This window comes from Protobothrops mucrosquamatus, unplaced genomic scaffold (genome assembly GCF_001527695.2).
Source record: "Protobothrops mucrosquamatus isolate PMUCROS unplaced genomic scaffold, P.Mucros_1.0 scaffold_291, whole genome shotgun sequence".
Taxonomy (NCBI): Eukaryota; Metazoa; Chordata; class Lepidosauria; order Squamata; family Viperidae; genus Protobothrops; species Protobothrops mucrosquamatus.
Window position 1 is genome coordinate 122,905 of NW_015386367.1, and position 18,761 is coordinate 141,665.

An 18,761-nucleotide genomic window follows, 5' to 3' on the forward strand; every position below is an offset into this window, starting at 1 on the left:
CCTCCCTCCCTCCCTCCTTTCTTTCTCCTTCTTTCTTCCCTCCCTCCCTCCTTTCTTTCTTTCTTCCCTCCTTTCTTTCTTTCTTTCTTTCTTTCTTCCCTCCCTCCCTTCTTTCTTCCCTCCCTCCCTCCCTCCTTTCTCCTTCTTTCCTCCTTTCTTTCTTTCTTTCTTTCTTTCTTTCCTTCCTCCCTCCTTTCTTTCCTCCCTCTCTCCTTCCTTCCTTCCTTTCTTTCTTTCTTTCTTTCTTTCTTTCTTTCTTTCTTTCTTTCTTTCTTTCTTTCTTTCTTTCTTTCTTTCTTTCTTTCGTCCTTGACTTACAACAGTTCGTTTAGTGACAGTTTGAAGTTACAATGACACTGAGAAAAGTGACTTATGACTGTTTTTCACACTTACGACCATGGCAACATCCCCATGGCCATGTAATCCAAATTTGAATGCTTTGCCACTGACTCATATTTATGACGGCTGCAGTGTCCCGGGGTCACATGATCCCCTTTTGCGACCTTCTGAGAAGCAATGTCAATGGAGAAGCCAGATTCACTTAACAACCGGGTTACTCTCTTTAACAACTGCAATGATTCACTTAACAACCGAGGCACAAAAGGTCATAAAATGGGGCAAAACTCAATTAACACATTTCTCACATAGCAACAGAAATGTTGGGCTCAATTGTGGTTGTAAGTCGAGGACTACCTGTATTTGTAAAATGTGTTGACCACCCAGTTTACAAGGGGGTAACTTTGTAGAGCTGAGGTCCATGGAAGAGCCAGTTTGGTCTAATGATTAAGGCACCAAGCTAGAATCCAGGGGACAGTGAGTTCTAGCCCTGCCTTAGACACGAAAGCCAGCTGGGTGACTTTGAGCCAATCACTAGGAGACAGTGAGTTCTAGTTCCGCCTTAGGCACGAAAGCCAGCTGGGTGACTTTGAGCCAATCATTAGGAAACGGTGAGTTCTAATTCCGCCTTAGGCACGAAAGCCAGCTGGGTGACTTTGGGCCAATTACTAGGAGACGGTGAGTTCTAGTCCCGCCTTAGCCATAAAAGCTGGCTGGATCTTTGGACCAGTCCCTCTCTCTCAGCCCAACCCACCTCACAGGGTTGTCGTTGTGGGGAAAATAAGAGGAGGAAGCAGCATTAAGTATGTTCACTGCCTTGGGTTATTGATAAAAAATGATAAAGGTGGGATTTAAAAATAATATAATAATAATAAAGCATAGGAGATGTAGACTCACATTTTTTTTATTTATTTTTTTTGCCCTTGTCCTGCTGGATCTGCATGAGCCACAAAAGACTCTCCTTTGGCACTCCACAAATCATGCAGCTGCAGATTACCAGGGGATATTAGTCACAATAGAGCAATGTTGTGTTTCAGACAAGCCGGGGCCGTGCCCAGCTTGACAGAAGAACCAGGGTTGAAATCTCAAGGTGGAACAATCGAGATACAATTCATAGAGAAAACGTCTGGTGTAGAGGCCTGATTGCTGGGGAAAGAAGTCAAATAAAAGGGGAGTCCCTGGTTTAACACAAAAGCAGGTATTTTCATCCATTCCCATTTGTCCAAAATTATTGGAATTTCCTTGAAGAGATTGGCTTAATTTGAAATATATGTATTTAATGCAGCTAGTCCTCTATGACCACAAATGAGGCTCCAATTTCCGTTGCTGAGCAAAACAGTCGCTCAGTGAGTTTTGCCCTATTTTACCATCTTTCTCGCCACCGTTGTTAAGTGAATCGCTGCAGCGGTTCAGTTAGTAACGCGGTTGTTGAGTGAACCTGGCTTCCTGATTGACTTGGCTTCTCAGAAGGTCGCGAAAGGGGTTCACATGGCCCCTGGACACTGCCACCGTCATAAATACAAGTCAGTTGCTAAGTGTCTGAATTTAGATCACGTGACTGTGGGGATGAGGCAACGGTTGTAAGTGTGAAAAACGGTCATAAATAACAGCTTTTTTTGTAACTTCAGACGGTTGTAAATTGAGGACCAGATTTTCCTTTGCAATTGCTTCTTCTTTGTATTAGGAGGGGTTTGAGGAAATACATGGATTCTTTAGAACAGGGGTCCTCCATCTTGGCAACTTTAAGACTTGTGGACTTCAACTCCCAGAATTCCTCAGCCAGCAAAGCTGGCTGAGGAATTCTGGGAGTTGAAGTCCACAAGTCTTAAAAGTTGCCAAGATGGAGGACCCCTGCTTTAGAACATGAGGTGAAAATCACCATATTGCAGATTTGGGCAGATTGATGATGTTGGCAGTTGGTTCTCAGATTTTTGAAAACAGGTTTAAAAAGTTCAAATGTTAACTGTACTTTTAAAAAAAAACATTTTATTTCTAGTCTAACAAATTAAAAAAAAACGGGGTCCCAAGAATCGTGAATGGAAGGAAAAAATGGAAGGTTGTGGAAAAATGAGTTGCAAAAAGGAGCAGGAAGCCTGCTGCATGAACACCACACTTAGCCGAGTTGTTTCACGTGGTGGGTGTTATTACAGAAAAAGAGCAGCAAAAATGGAAAATTAGATTATTATTTTTTCCTAAGCTCCAGAAGGCAGTGACAAGAATCCAAAGAGAAGCGTGTGGAAATAGAAGTAGAAGAGTTAGATACGGGGATTATTTTTTTCCCCATTGTGCTCTTTCATTTATTTCCAATCTGGTTGGAAGACACTTTCACGTCCAAACCAAACTACCGTATTTCCCCCCAAAATAAGACCCAACCAGAAAATAAACCCTAGCATGATTTTTCAGGATGATTGTAATATTTACCCAACCCCAAAAATAAACCCCAGTTACAATCATCAGCCAGACAGACGCATTTAGTACATCTCTTGTAAGACACGACGGACGTATTGAATTATAAAATAATAAGACATTGCCTGAAAATAAGCCCTAAGGCAGGGGTAGGCAACCTTGGCTCTTTTATGACTCGTGGACTTCAATTCCCAGAATTCCTAGCCAGCCATGCTGAGGAGAAATGGAGAGGTTTCCATGCTGAGTCATGCTGGCTCAGGAATTCTGGGAGTTGAAGTCCACGAGTCATAAAAGAGCCAAGGTTGCCTACCCCTACCCTAAGGCATCTTTTGGAGCAAAAATTAATATAAGACCCGGTCTTATTTTCAGGGAAATATAGTATTTTCATTTTCTTTAAAGTAAAAGCTCCTCTCCAAAACCCCAAACATTCCTTTCTTAACAAATATACTTTGTCCATGTCTCCCCTCCTCCGGTATTCTTCTTACATAAGTTTAGATACATGTGAACCTCACAGAGTCATATAAATCTTATTTCTCATTTTATTTGGGTTCCACTATGTATTTATTTTGTCAAATTTGTGAAGCTACCCAAACCCATAAAAACTCCTTATGTCAAGATTGAGAAGGCTACTCTGAGGCATAAACTTTGAGGAACTCAAGTGTTCTTCATCTGATACGTGCTATGGTGGCTCCGTTATACAGAATACAAAATAACAGAGTTGGAAGGGGCCTCGGAGGTCCTCTAGTCCAACTCCCTGCCCAAGCACGATCACTAAACAGATGGTTGTAGGTCAAGGACTACCCATAACGGATAGAATAGAATTCTTTATTGGCCAAGTGTGATTGGACACACACAAGGAGTTGTCTCCGGTGCAGAAGCTCTCGGTGTACATACAAGCAACAAGTGATAAAATCTTGATCATAATCATAAAATACATTCATCATACGATACAACACCCAGAGATAGTCATAGGATACTAAACAGGCAATCAACATAAATCATACTAGCATACTAAATAAGCAATCAATATAAATCGTAAGATACAAGCAACAAAGTTATAGTCATAAGAGGATAAGAAGACAACTAATAGGAAGGATGAGAAGGATAATAGTAATACAGGTAGTCCTCGACTTACGACCACAATTGAGCCCAAAATTTCTGTTGTTAATTGAGACATTTGTTAAGTGAATTTTGCCCCATTTTATGACTTTTCTTGCCTCAGTTATTAAGTGAATCACTGCAGTTGATAAGATAGTAACCCGGTTGTTAAGTGAATCTGGTTTCCCCACTGACTTTGCTTGTCAGAAGGTCACAAAAAGCGATTACATGACCTTGGGACACGGCAACGGTCATCAGTATGAACCAGTTGCTGAGTCTCTGAATTTTTATCACGTGACCACGGGGATGCTGCAAAGGTCGTAAGTGTGAAAAACGGTTATAAGTCACTTTTTTAAGTGCCGTTGTAACTTTGAATGGTCACTAAATGAACTGTTGTAAGTTGACCACCTGTAATACATTATGACTTAATACCTGTAACAAGACAGTTGCAAGAACAACAATGTCAGGTCCACACCACCAAAAACGCTCTTGTTTATTTGAAGCTCATATCCATCTGGAAAAATCTTCCCTTGGGAAATTTCTAGCAGCCAAATTCATCCCAATCTCTTTTCTAGAATTCCTTCCCTTCAGATAGAAAACCAAATGCATTAGAAATTACCTTGTACAAACTAATTTAAAATATAATGAGCTTCCCTCCTTTTAAAATTTAAAATTCGAGTAGTGAGCAATTTTAATTTATTAGACCATTAAACTAATAGAGAATATCACTCTTAAGGATTGTAAAATGTGAGCTTTGCAAATTGCCGATCATTTCAACAACCTTTTCAGTTTTCACCACTATTCCCAGTGCTATTTTTTTTAAAATCTGATGATTAATCCACTGAAGTAATAACTAATCATTTAAAAATTCCCGGTTAGTCTAGCATTAGAAGCAGGAAATCTTTCCTAAGTCCCACAAGAGTCATGCTTTCGATAGGAACAGACTTGAGCAATAATAATAATAATATTCTTACAATAAAGAAAATGATTCACGATAACCAGGAAGACAGAAGAAAATCTATAATCATTAATTGGGGGGAAATTATTTTTTGTCCGTAAGTAATTTTGAAATATTCATGTAAATATATATATATATATATATTTTTCTTTCTCTCTTCAAGATGACCTGCTTAATTTTGGTCCAAATGTAAAGAGCATGATAAAGCTTTTTCCCTGAGTGAAATCTCTTTGTTTCTTTGAATGAAATTTTAAAAGTTCTAAAATTGTCCTATGGCATCTGAGAATTGAAACTTTGCCTTTTAAAAAAAAAAAAAGGTCCAGAAGAGGTATCTTGTTTTATTTTTTGAAATGCTAATTTCAAAGAAGATAAAATCAGAACTAGGCAGCAGTTAGGTTTTTTTTAAAAAAAAATAGTTAGAAAAGTGAACTTGAAACTTAAAAAAAACCCTGGAAACAAGATATTGAAATTGTTTATTCGTAAAAAAGCTATTTATTTACTAGATATTATCTGCTTTTCGAATGTTAGAATCTGCCTTCTATTTTTTAATCACACTAGCAGTTTCTGTTTTTCTGTATCATTTTTTTAATCGTTTTTCAGACAATTAAGGAGTGATATAAAAGAGTATCTTTTTTTTGACATTAACCTCTCTCAGCATGCAGTAAATCACCTTGCTAGAAATTAGCTCAAAAAATGTTTCTGATTAACTCCTTTAAAAATATTGTTAAAAGATAATAAAAGTAACAAAGACAGAAGTAATACATTATAAGTAATATATTTATTTATTGAGAAATATATATTTCTAAAACTTGTATTTTTTTTAAATTTTGACTGTCTAATTATTTTGGCATGTTAGGATTTCCAAAATAAAAAAGCTATGTGCCTGTGTTTTTGAATTCATTCTGTGATGTGTGGGTATCATTATTATGTGCAGCTATCCTTATCTCTTGTTTTAACTAAATAAAATCCATAATATTGAATAATATACCTAGTCTTTTTTCCTTAAAATGAGATAAACCTAAGTTTGTAATGCTTTCTCTTTTTCTTTCCTCACATCCTCATTTTTCTTTAAAGACAAGTAGATCTCTTTTATTACCATTTCCCCTTTTTTTCATACAAGGATAGTTAGGAAAGAAATTCAGGCTGGCTTGGAAATTACTTCAACTTATTTTATGTGTTTTAAAATCCAATACTTTTGGCTTTTATTTTTAATTTATGTCTGTTTTTTACCAACAAAATAAGAACGCCTTTCATTTACAATTAAATTATCACAATAACCCACATGCCTTATGAAACAGTCTTGGCAAAATAGGAACTGAAAATATTAATGTTCAGATCTAGCCTTGTAATAGGGACATTATGGGGAAACCTCTTATGAAAGACCCCGATAGCATGAAATGTTTTCTTCTTCACTTCTCTTTTCTTCTTCTACTTTTTAAAAATAGGACTTTATTTCAGGTAACCCAAATCCATTCACCAGTCACCAGTTTCCAACTTTTCTTCCAACTTTTCTTTCTTTCTTTCTTTCTTTCTTTCTTTCTTTCTTTCTTTCTTTCTTTCTTTCTTTCTTTCTTTCTTTCTTCATAAAATAAATCAGTTGTTCATTAGTTATTTACTTGTGTATAAAATTAACCTATTTTCTCTCTCTTTTTCTTTCTTTTCTTCATAAAATAAATCAGTTGTTCATCAGTTATTTACTTGAATATAAAATAGCCTATTTTCTCCATCTTTTTCTTTCTTTCTCTTTTCTTTTCTTTCTCTCTTTCTCTCTTTTGTTCTTTCTTTCTTCATAAAATAAATCAGTTGTCCTTCACTTAATTGCTTGCATATAAAAATAGCCATTTCTTTCTTTCATTCTTTCTTTCTTTCTTTCTTTCTTTCTTTCTTTCTCTTTATTTATTTATTTCTCTTCCCCTCCCTTCCTGCCTTCCTCTCTTTCCTCCTTTCTATCTTTTTACTCCTCTTTGTCTACTTTTTCATTCTTTCTTTTTCTCTTTTCCTTTTTTCTCTTTCTCCCTCCCTTCCTTCCTGGTTCCCACCTTCCTGACTTCTTTTCTTTCCTCCTCTATGTCTCTCTCTCTCTCTCTCTCTCTCTCTCTTTCTTTCTTTCTTTCTTTCTTTCTTTCTTTCTTTCTTTCTTTTTCTTTCTTTCTTTCTTTCTTTCTTTCTTTTTTCTTTCTCTCTCTCTCTCTCTCCCACTCCCTTCCTGCCTTCCTCTCTTTCCTCCTTTCTATCTTTTTTACTCCTCTTTGTCTACTTTTTCATTCATTCTTTTTCTCTTTTCCTTTCTCTTCTTTTTTCTCTCTTTTCTTTCTTTCTTTCTTTCTTTCTTTCTTTCTTTCTTTCTTTCTTTCTTTCTTTCTTTCTTTCTTTCTTTCTATAAAGAAGTTCCAGTTTAGAAACATCACATCGGATGTTAAAATTCAGACCCCAATTATAAATCTTAAGGAAAAAAATGTCCTGCAATTGTTAAGCCAGTCTCAATCATCATTAATTTTGGAAATGATAGCTGTGCAATTAACTACAAGATACCTAAATTTCCTTATCAAACTTTTTTCCTTAGAGGGCATCATATTGTCTTTCTGTATTTCTCAATGTCAGTATTTAATTTGGAGCGAAACATTTTCTTTCTGGCAGCTTAGATTTACTATTGACTTTATCTAGGAGTTTGTTGTGACTTCTATTTGGCCTCCATTGGAAAGCAAGTTGGGATAATGTGTTACAACATCTGGAAACCATTGGTAATTTAATTTAAATTGATTAAATCAAGTAGTATTGAAAATAAAGATTCAAAGTTTGCTAGGGGTGGAAGGCATAATCCATAAACCAGATGTCTTTGGGTAACAAATGTTTATCTAAATCACTCCAGATCAGGTATAAAGTTCCTTTTTCCAAAATGCGAGAGCTTTGTGCTAAAATATCTCAAACGCATGGGAAATGTTTTGGAGAAGTCAGTCCATTAAATGATGATCCCCCCCCCCCCCAAAGTTGTGTAAATTTAATGTGCAAGTTTTGTATAATTTTACAGTTCAAAAATCACCATTCTACACTAAAACTAGGCAGAATGCTAGCAGATATAGTATAAGTATAGATTTGTTCGATACTATTAGTATTATGGTTTATTATTAATTTTCCCTGTTTGAGAGAGTTATAAATAAAATTTACTTGGATAGAAGAAATTGAGTTTGGGGTGAAAATCCTTTTTGTCTTGTTTTTACTTTTGTTTTGCACTTTTGAATTTGGGAACATTTTGCATTTTAGCAGTTCAAAATTTTGAAAATCTATTTTTAAAATATAGTTACATCTGCATCTTATAGATAAGTATATTTAAACATAGCAATTGTATGCTATTCCTATGAAGAATTATATAGATCCAACTTTTTATTTTTTTAAAAAAAATAGTTGAAGTTAGCATGTCAAATTCTATTTTTACCATCAGCTTACAGTCAATATATATATATCTGTTTACTTGAATTGATGAGAAAGCCTTAAAGAACTGAATATTTGTAGAATCAAATATTTACCAATGAATGCCAAATAAAAATGATTTCATATATGAATTTTGTTCTGGAAATTAGTTTTTGCAGAAACTTTAAATTGAATATCAATACTCTAATGAATATTACAGTTTATAAATTCAGTCTGCGTCTATATTAGATTTAATTTCCTATTCCTAATTGTTAGAAGATTCAATATTTTTATATTGTGTGATGTTATTTATCCATTAGCAATGAATGTTAAACAAATATGTGACAGTTATAAAAAATATTTCTTTCTTTCTTTCTTTCTTTCTTTCTTTCTTTCTTTCTTTCTTTCTTTCTTTCTTTCTTTCTTTCTTTCTTTCTTTCTTTCTTTCTTTCTTTCTTTCTAAATTAACTAAATAATTTATCCATCAATTATTTCCTAGCATATAAAATTAACCTATTTTCCAATATTGGAGACGATTCTGCAGAATTAATTGTGAATTCCAAATTAAGAACTTTCCTCTTTTTTCCCCAAGCAATAAGCTGGTCAACTAACAAGAAGAAAATGTATTACATTAAAAACATGTGAAAAATAAATTATTTTAGTGACTAAGTACAGTTTAAAAATAATTGCTTTAATGAGCTTTAAATTACCACAGTAAAAATTTAAAACTAACTTTGGATTTCATCACTGTATAATCAGTTTAATTAGATTCAGGTCTGTATACATTTATTGTAGCGGAGCTACTGTGTAAAAAGCAATTTTTACGATCCTCTCATTTATGTATTGTATTTTTAATTCTCCCTCCATTTAGCAACTGCTCAAGAAAATGTAAAAGTTATAAGACAGCAAGATACAATAATTTAAAAATAATTTAAAAACAAATTAAATAATGTATTGTTTTTAAAACACTGAAACAAAGTTAAAATGTATGTAAAAGGGGATTTCCTAGAAGCAATGGTCAATTCTTCGCAGAATAGTACATTTTGGAGACAAATTTCTTGTGTGTCCAATCACACTTGGCCAATAAAGAATATTCCACTCCACTCCGTTCAGTCCCGTCCCATTCCATTCATTCCACTCCACTCCACTCCACTCCACTCCACTCCTATTCTATTCTATTCTATTCTATTCTATTCTATTCTATTCTATTCTATTCTATTCTATTCTCAATAAAGATTTCTATTCTACTCCATTCCGCTTCGCTCCATTCTATTCTATTCTATTCTATTCTATTCTATTCTATTCTATTCTATTCTAGACATAGTTAAAACATAGCCTTCCCTCCAGGACCCCGCCCAAACAGCCTCCCAGCAAATCCTCCATCCTAACCCAATGTTTAGGGGCGGGGGGGGCAGGTCTTCACAGTCCAATGGAGGGCTAAAAGGGTAGGGATCCCTTGGATCTCAAGTGGGAGACTGGTCCAGAAGGTTGAGGTGGCCACCAAGAAGACATCTGGATGCAACAGATGTTTTAAAAAATGTATTTTGGGCTTCATCTATTAGCCCATTCTTGTATTCTTATGCCATTGCATTATTGGGATTTGTGTTTCAAATAATCTTGCTTTTATGTTCTTCTAAACTATTTGCGGGGCCCATTAAGTTGTTCAAAATAATCAGTTTGGGATTAAGTAAGAATTCCTTCTTCATACTGCATTCATTAATAATGTATGGGTTACAGATTTATTTCATGTTATGTAAGATACATTTTTTTCTCATAGTGGTCTGTTATAACATTCTTTGAAGTATTAATATACATTATAAAAGCTGCCGGGAATTCTTGAGCCCTTCCCCCGGATTTCAGTGAGTTATAAATCTATTATTTAACAAAATAATTTTGTGGAGCGGTTTAGTCCTCGACTTAACGACCACAATTGAGCCCCAAATTTCTAGTTGCTAAGCGAGACAGTTCAGTGAGTTTTGCCCCGTTTTACGACCTTTCTTGCCAAGTTGTTAGCTCAGTTGCTGCAGTGGTGAAGTTAGTCACACGGTTGTTAAGTCAGTCTGGCTTCGTCCACTGACTTTGCTTGTGAGAAGGTGATCACATGACCCCGGGACGCAGCAACCGTCATGAATACAAGCCAGTTGCCAAGCATTCAAATTTTGATCACATGACCATGCTGCAACAGTCGTTAAAATAGTGAAAAATAGTCTTACGTCACTATTAAGGCTCAATCACGGTTGTAGGTCAAGGACCACCTGTGGAGAGATGAAGCACGAAAAAACCATAATCCTGTGGAATTGCTACTCCATGCCAGCACTACTGAGGGTTGTTGTTGCTTAATTTTCCCACCATTTTAGGTCCTTAACCTGTTGTCTTCCTTCTCTCTAGGACTTCGCCTCTCGGGCTAAACTGGCCATCCAGAATTTGGTGCAGAAAGTCGGGTTTTTCGGCATCCTGGCATGCGCTTCCGTAAGTTCTCACCCCCCAAAAAATCTATTTAGCCTCTTGATCCTATTTCCATCCATGTGATTTCGTGCCTTAAAATGTTTTTTTTGAGTATTTTTCCTGACAAATGACCTCTGTTGTAGACAGAAAAAAGGAAGGGTGTCACGGTTCCAACAGATGAAACTCTTCAAAAGAACTTCGAGGCATTGTTTACCTTAAAGAATCTTTTATTCGGGTAGCATAATATCGGCACTACATAATAAAAATTTGAATTCCCCTCCCCTGGACACATAGTATCAAAGCACAATTGCCTCCTCCAATTAACAGTCATAAATCACATTCCCCAATTAGCTTGAAGTGCGGGCTTCCTCTCCAGTTCTCCAGCCGCCAGTTCCTTATCAGCTCTGGTTACAATAACCTTGTTTCTCACACTAGGTTTAGTGTTGTTATGTCTAGCTGGACTCTCGTTCACATCTCCCCTCCCAGCATCATCTAACTCTAAAAGCAAAAGTAAAAGATGGCTACATTTCCCTCTGTTGTCAATGCAAAAACATCCGATGTTAGCAGCGTTGACAAAGGCGCCTTGCATTGGAGTTTTATCAACTGTGGGTCCCTTGGTGCTCTCTGAGCTTGGTGGTTTTCTTGCAGACATTTCATTACCCAACTAAATAACACCATCAGTTCTAAAAGGGAGTGGGGTTTGCTCTTTGTTTCTATACAGTTGGCTTGCCCTGTAAGTCAGAACTACCAACTCGGACAAACAAGCTAACAATAAACAACAGCCTAATCGGGGAACCACCAAGAAAACTCCGACCAACACTGACAGGGCAAACCGCTAGTATGTAAAATGAGAGCAAACCTCACTCCCTTCTAGCACTGATGATGTTACCTAGTTGGGTAACGAAACGTTTGCGAGAAAACCACCCAGCTCAGAGAGCACCACGGATCCCGTAGTTCAACCCGGACTACAAATGTTCTCTTCCATCAGTAGTTTGTCAATTAGGCAAATGAAGGAATGGGGAGGGGACTAGAAGGGGGAAAAATCATTTGATAAAAGCAGAAATGGATTAGATCAGAGGCCCCCAACCTTTGGGGCACCAGGGACCAGTTCCATGGAGAAAAGTTCCAGAGAGTGCATCGTTTTGTGTGCTGCCTGCATCCCACGGATGGGGCTTTGCTTGTTTGTGCGGACTGGTTGCTGGCATGCTGCAGCCCGGTACCAGTCCACGGACCAGGGGTTGGGGACCCCTGGATTCGATGGTTGAGTTGGTTCTGTTTTGTTTTTGTTTTTTTGGTTTTTTTTGCCGAGATCTTGAATTGGTGTGTCATTTCTGCCTTTTGTAGCAACTAGGGGTGACTGTCAAGTTTCTGGCAGAGAAGATGCAACTTGTTTGCTTCTCTGCTAGAGCATGAATTGCAAGCTCTTGCTAGCATGTCTTTTTCTGGAAGCTCAGAAACAGGGTCTTGGGGGTCTTTGGGAGTGCAGTCTCTAGATCAGTGATGGCGAACCTTTTAGAGACCGAGTGCCCAAAAACCGCTCCCCACCCCTGCCCTGCCTGCACCGCCCCCTGCCCTGCCCACCCACAGGGCTACGCATCGCCTCCATGGCCTGCCGCAGATCGCCCAGGCAGCCGTGCAGCGCCATGGCAGCCACGCCCTCCGCCCACACCCCGCAGCAGCATCTGCACGCTATGGGGCACGAGGGCGGAGTCTTGTCCCTGCTGCCCGGCTATGTCCTTGGCTGTGCTACTCCATGCGGGCCAAACCCGGGGGTGACTCTTCTCCAGGGGAGCTGCTGGTGAGGAGGGGGCCGCGGGGGGAGGCGGGGCTGGGGCGACGGCACACGTGCCCACAGAGAGGGCTCCGAGTGCCGTCTCTGGCACGCGTGCCATAGGTTCGCCACCACTGCTCTAGATGGTTCTCTCCCCTTTCCATTTACCATTCCTTCATGAGACCCCCTTAAACTAGGGTAAGTGTAGAGTCAACCACTGGCCAACGGAGGGAGGGAGGGAGGGAGGGAGGGAGGGAGGAAGGAAGGAAGGAAGGAAGGAAGGAAGGAAGGAAGGAAGGAAGGAAGGAAGGAAGGAAGGAAGTTTCTCTTATAGTCATGGACCTGGATGGATGGATATCAAATCAAGACCAGGATAGGAAAGAAGGACGAAAGGGGAGGCAAGGGGAAGAAAGGAAAGGAGAGGAGAGGAGAGGAAAGGAGAGGAGAGGAGAGGAAAAGAGAAAGGAGCTTATCATGCTTTCTTGTCCACAAACCTTGCCCAGAGCCTGCTTGCAGAAGCCACAGCTGCCCTACCCTTTCTAGTGTAATGCCCATCAAGTTCAGTATCCTGCTTGCCACAATGGCAGGCCAGATGCCCCTTGGAAAGCTAGTGTGGTGTGATGTTCTAGGTCTTGGGAAATCCAGTTTCTAATCCTCCTCCGAGCCATGGAAGGACCCCGGTTAACACTGGGACAATGCTTCCTCTCAGTTGTAGAGCCAGGGTGGGATAGAGGTAAGGTCTTCACTTAGGAGCATGGAGACCCACGTTTTAAGGCCTTCCTCAGCCATTGAAGCTCATGGGGTGATTTTGGACCATTCCTCCATACTCAGCCCAACTAACCTTACAAGGTTTTTTTTTCTGGAGAAAAACAGGAGGAATCAATCCTGTATAGCAGAGGTCTGCAAACTTGGCAACTTGTAAGACTTGTGAACTTCAGCTCCCAGAATTCCTCAACCTTCCCCCATGCTGGCTGGGGAATTCTGGGAGTTGAAGTCCACACATCGTAAAGTTGCCAAGTTTGGAAACCTCTGCCGTATAGGATGCTTTCAGCTCTGATGGAAAAATGTGATATAAATCTAATAAACAGCCATTGTTGTGCTTCTGGCCACCGTGACAGGCCACTAAGACAGGGGTCTTCAAACTTGGCCCTTTTGTGACTTGTGGACTTCAACTCCCAGAATTCCTCAGGCACACTGGAAATCTGGGGGTTCAAATCCACAAGTCATAAAAGGGCCAAGTTTGGAGACCCCTGCACTAAGATAAAGGGTGGAACTCTGATTTATCCTAAAAACAGAGAGGTGTAATTTATTTCACTTGTGGCGAGTGTCCCCGTCAGGTTGCGCAATACCAAAGCCTCCCGTGTGCTTGAATTTGAAAATTGATTTGAATGCTCAGCTGTCCTCAGCTTCCTCAATCTTTTCAGTCCATTACAACATGCCCAAACTTAATCCTCGGTACATTTTGTGCTCGGATGCAAATAAACACACGTCTGCTACTCTCTGGGTTTTGCTTCCAGATCCAGTGAGTGCATCATCATAAACCGGGATAATCATAATCGCATGCCCCACCGTTGGTCCAGTCCCACCGATAAATAAAAAGAAGCAGAGCCGTTTAAAAACTTCTGAAAAGTCGAAGTTCACGGGAAAACAGCTTCTTCCTAACCTCAAAAGTAGTGGAAAGGTTTTAATTTGCAGTGCTACCTCATCGGCTTACTGTCGCCACCTTTATTAACAAGTTCATACCACTGGCGCATCCTAACTTTCCTGGCTTATAGGAAGCAACCTAAGCTGGGTTTTTTTTTTTTTAGCCACAAAAACGTTGACACTGAGAGCCGTATTGATTATTGACTTGCTCTTGTTTGTTCTTCAAATTAATGTTTATTATTAGTGCAGTGAGGTTCAGCCTATGGAGGGAGAGTTCCCACTTGGAGTTGTTTCACTGCCATTTCAAAGGGCAAAGGCTATTTTCTTCATGAATTACCTTTTTTAAGCCTCTTTTAACCACCGTGGAAATATGGAATATGGATGTGTTAATCTGGACCGAGTCTGGGATATTCTCTTACAAACCTTGTCTAGACGTGGGATAAAGAGTTAGGTTTTTAAACATGATGTACAAACCGTTTTAAACACTCTACCTTTCTTTGCGGCAAGTAGTATTTTATTTACAGTCTGTTTGGGGGGGGGGGAAATGACTGGCCATTTTGTCGCTTCTTAGCATTAATATGTAGCATTTGTGGGCATTTTCTAAGTAGGCCTCGGAAAAATCTCCCCGCTCTTGTGTGTAAATATTTTAAGCTCACCCAAGTGTTTATGCAATTTATTTTTCTCAATGGCCAGAAAATCTTTTTCACGTGTTCCAGCAGCTTTAGAGTTTTCTATCTCAAATACTGTAACAAACCTTCCCCGTGCCAGGAAAATAACTTTAGAAATGGAAGTTTTTTTTAAAAAATGTTGATCGTTGTTTATTTCACCCAAAGAAGCAGGCGGGGGATTCAGTGACATAAATCCTAGAGATTAAAGGGCTTTTGAGGTCTTCTAGTCTGACCCCCTCAGATCATCCAAGAGAAATATTGTAACTTCTGTTTGAAGTCCTCCAGGAGGCAAGCTATGCTGGAAGAGAGCCATCATGTCTCCCTTCCACCTTCTTTGATCTTCCTTCCTTCTCTTTCTGTCTCTTTCCTTCCTTCCCTCCCTCCCTCCCTCCCTTCCTTCCTTCCTTCGTTCTCTTTCTGTCTCTTTCCTTCCTTCGTTCGTTCTCTTTCTATCTCTTTCCTTCCTTCCTACCTTCCTTCCTTCCTTCCCCATTCCCCTTCATCCATCCATCCATCTCTCTCTTTTACACTAAGCGTACATTTTGGATTGAAAGGATGATTTAGAACCAGTTTTTTTTAAAAAAAAAACTTGGCGACTTTAAATATGGGTGGACTTCAGCTCCCAGAACTTCCCAACGTCTTTCTATAACAATGAGAAACACCAAAGAGGGGAAAATAAATTCCAAAAATGTGGACGTACAGAAATCCACAACCCATATAATGGTTGAAAGCAAAATAACGTGATCTTTGGCAAGTCCATATTTGTATTTCTTAGTCTCCTGACTGGCAAATTAACATTTATTAAAAGAACCACATAAAACAAATGAAAATGGCACCTGGAGCCCACAAAAAAAAAAGATGGTTGTGAAACCATATGGTTAGAGCCACTGCTTACTTCCAATTGACAATGATGGGTAAAATTATCTCTTTTAAGGTCTAGTTGGCTTAAAAGCCGGCTGGATGACTTTGGGCCAATCTCACCAGGAGACGGTGAGTTCTAGTTCTGCCTTGGGCATGAAAGCTGACTTGAGTGATTTTGGCCAATCACTAGGAGATGGAGAGTTCTAGTTCTGCCTTAGGAATGAAAGCCAGCTGGGTGACTTTGGGCCAATCTCACCAGGAGACGGTGAGTTCTAGTTCTGCCTTGGGCATGAAAGCTGACTGGGTGACTTTGGCCAATCACTAGGAGACGGAGAGTTCTAGTTCCACCTTAGGAATGAAAGCCAACTGGGTGACTTTGGGCCAGTCCCTCTCTCTCAGCCCAGCCCACTTCGCTGGGTTGTTGTCCTGGGAAGGAATATTCACTGCCTTGAGTTATTTACACAAATAATAAAGGCAGGGTATCAATGAAATAAATAAATGTTGAGAAATGTTCATGTCAAACCTGAGCCCCCAATACAGCAATTGTTAATTTTCAGCTAGGATCCTTTGCTCTTCAAACATTAGAGATTGGACAACCATTTGTCTGAAATAATATAGGATTTCTTGTTTGAGCAGGGGGTTGGACTAGAAGACCTCCAAGGTCCCTTCCAACTCTTATTATTCGGTTATTATTCTGCTAGAAAAGGAGACCATTTTGGGGTTGTATTTTCTGTTCCCTCCATTTCAGCAGCATACATACAAAATAAATGCCAGGTTTATTTCCCCCCTCTTTTTTTGTGTGTGTGGGGGGGGAGTTTTCAGACACACAGTTCATCAGAGATCCATTTTTGGAGACTGACTCACTGGACGAAAACATTTGTCGGTGGGGGAGGGCAAGAGGTGGAGAATATTTGATAAATGGCTCTAAAATGGCCGACTGTGGTTTCTGTGCATTTCTAATGGACGACGTCGGTTGAGCTGTTTCTAATCTGGATTTTTAAAACAGAGATGTGGGCAAGGTTTTACTTCATCTGGGACAGCGTCTAAGCTGAGAGGTCTCCCTGTTTTTGTTTTGTTTTTAAATTTATGGGCTGTCACACGAAGATTGCTGAAGCATAACTTTGAAAAACATGAGAAAGGCATTCAGGAAAAGGGTTAAAAGCCTAAGCCCTCTGGATCAGGGGTCTTCAAACTTGGCCCTTTTATGACTTGTGGACTTCAACTCCCAGAATTCCTCAGCCAGCATGAGGGAACTATGACCCTTTTTTGACTTGTGGACTTCAACTCCCAGAATTCCTCAGCCAGCTGGTACCTGGCTGAGGAATTCTGGGAGTTGAAGTCCACAAGTCATAAAAGGGCCAAGTTTGAAGACCCCTGCTCTGGATGGTTTGAGGGCTGCAGCCCGCTGGTACACAGGCTGATTATGGAAAACTTGCCAATATGTGGTCTTCTTGCTTCATTTTTTTTTTTAAATTGAAATACTATAATAATCCGGTCCAGATTCTCAACCAGGCTAACAAAGCTGTGGTTTTAATAACTCAGTGGCTGGTTTAGACCAATGTTTCTCAACCTTGGCAAGTTTAAGACATGTGGACTTCAATTCCCAGAATTCCCCGGCCAGCAACGCTCAGATCATCAGCATATTTAAGACAACATCCATTTACTGCTTCACCAGCAGCATATGATGTTCAGACTTGTCTGAAATGGTACGGAATCTCCTGCTTGAGCAGGGGGTTGGACTAGAAGACCTCCAGGGTCCCTTCCAATTCTGTTATTCTGTCATTCTGTCAGGTAATCCTCGACTTACAACCATTCATTTAGTGACTGTTTGAAGTTACCAAAAAAAGTGGTTTATGACCGTTTTTCACATTGATGACTGTTGCAGCATCCCCAGGGTCATGTGATCAAAATCCGGACACTTGGCAATTGATTCATATTTATGACGGTTGCAGTGTCCCAGAGTCATGTGATCCCCTTTTGCGACCTTCTGACAAACGAGGTCAATGGGGGAAGCCAGATTCACTTAACAACCGTGTGACTAACTTAACCACTGCAGCGATTCATTTAACAACTGTGGCAACAAAGGTCCTAAAATGGGGGGAAACTCATTTAACAATTGTCTCGCTTAGCAACAGAAATGTTGGGCTCAATTGTGGTCGTAAGTCGAGGACTACCTGTATTGATGAAAGCTGTTCCTGGAACATTGCGTGTGGAAATGTATGGTAATCCTGCTGTCTTTTCCCTCCCAGATTCCCAATCCTCTCTTCGACTTGGCCGGGATAACATGCGGACACTTCCTGGTTCCCTTTTGGACTTTCTTTGGAGCCACCTTGATTGGAAAAGCAATCGTCAAAATGCATATCCAGGTAATTTACCTAGAAAGCTTGAGGCTTTCTACCTTCTTGTCAGACAGATTGAAATAATAGTAATAGTGATGATGATGATGATGATGATGATGATGATGATGATGATGATGATGATAAAGTTGGAAGGGACCTCGGAGGTCATCTAGTCCAACCTCCTGCTCAGGCAGGAAACCCTATACCATTTCGGGCAAATGGCTGTCCAGTTTCTTCTTAAAAACTTCCAGTGTTGGTGCATTCACTGCTTCTGGAGGCAGGTTGTTCCACTGGTTAATTGTTCTAACTGTCAGGAAGTTTCTCCTTAGTTCTAGGTTGCTTCTCTCCTTGATTAGTTTCCATCCATTGCTTCTTGTCCTGCCTTCAGGCGCTTTGGAGAACAGCTTGACTCCTTCTTCTTTGTGGCAGCTCCTAAGATATTGGAAGACTGCTATCATGTCCCCCCTCGTCCTTCTCTTCATTAAACTAGACATACCCAATTCCAGCAACCGTTCCTTATATGTTTTCGCCTCCAGTTCCCTAATCATCTTTGTTGCTCTTCTCTGTACTCTTTCTAGAGTCTCAACATCTTTTTTACATCGTGGTGACCAAAACTGGATGCAGTATTCCAAGTGTGGCCTTACCAAGGCATTGTAAAGTGGTATTAATACTTCACATGATCTTGATTCTATCCCTCTGTTAATGCAGCCCAGCACTGTGTTGGCTTTTTTGGCAGCTGCAGCACACGGCTGGCTCATATTGATTGTCCACTAGGACTCCGAGGTCCCTCTCACAGTTGCTACTATTGAGCAAGGTACCCCCTATAC

At 39.7% G+C, this 18,761-nt stretch overlaps 1 protein-coding gene across 1 annotated transcript in view; it reads left to right on the plus strand.

Annotated features, from left to right (window-relative positions):
- Positions 1-18,761, plus strand: part of VMP1 (vacuole membrane protein 1) — a 129,172-nt gene that overhangs the window by 72,216 nt on the left and 38,195 nt on the right. The window contains exons 7-8 of the mRNA XM_029287300.1: positions 10,595-10,675; positions 17,845-17,961. Of these exons, the coding sequence (XP_029143133.1) occupies positions 10,595-10,675; positions 17,845-17,961 (198 nt within the window). The remainder of the gene's footprint in view (positions 1-10,594; positions 10,676-17,844; positions 17,962-18,761) is intronic.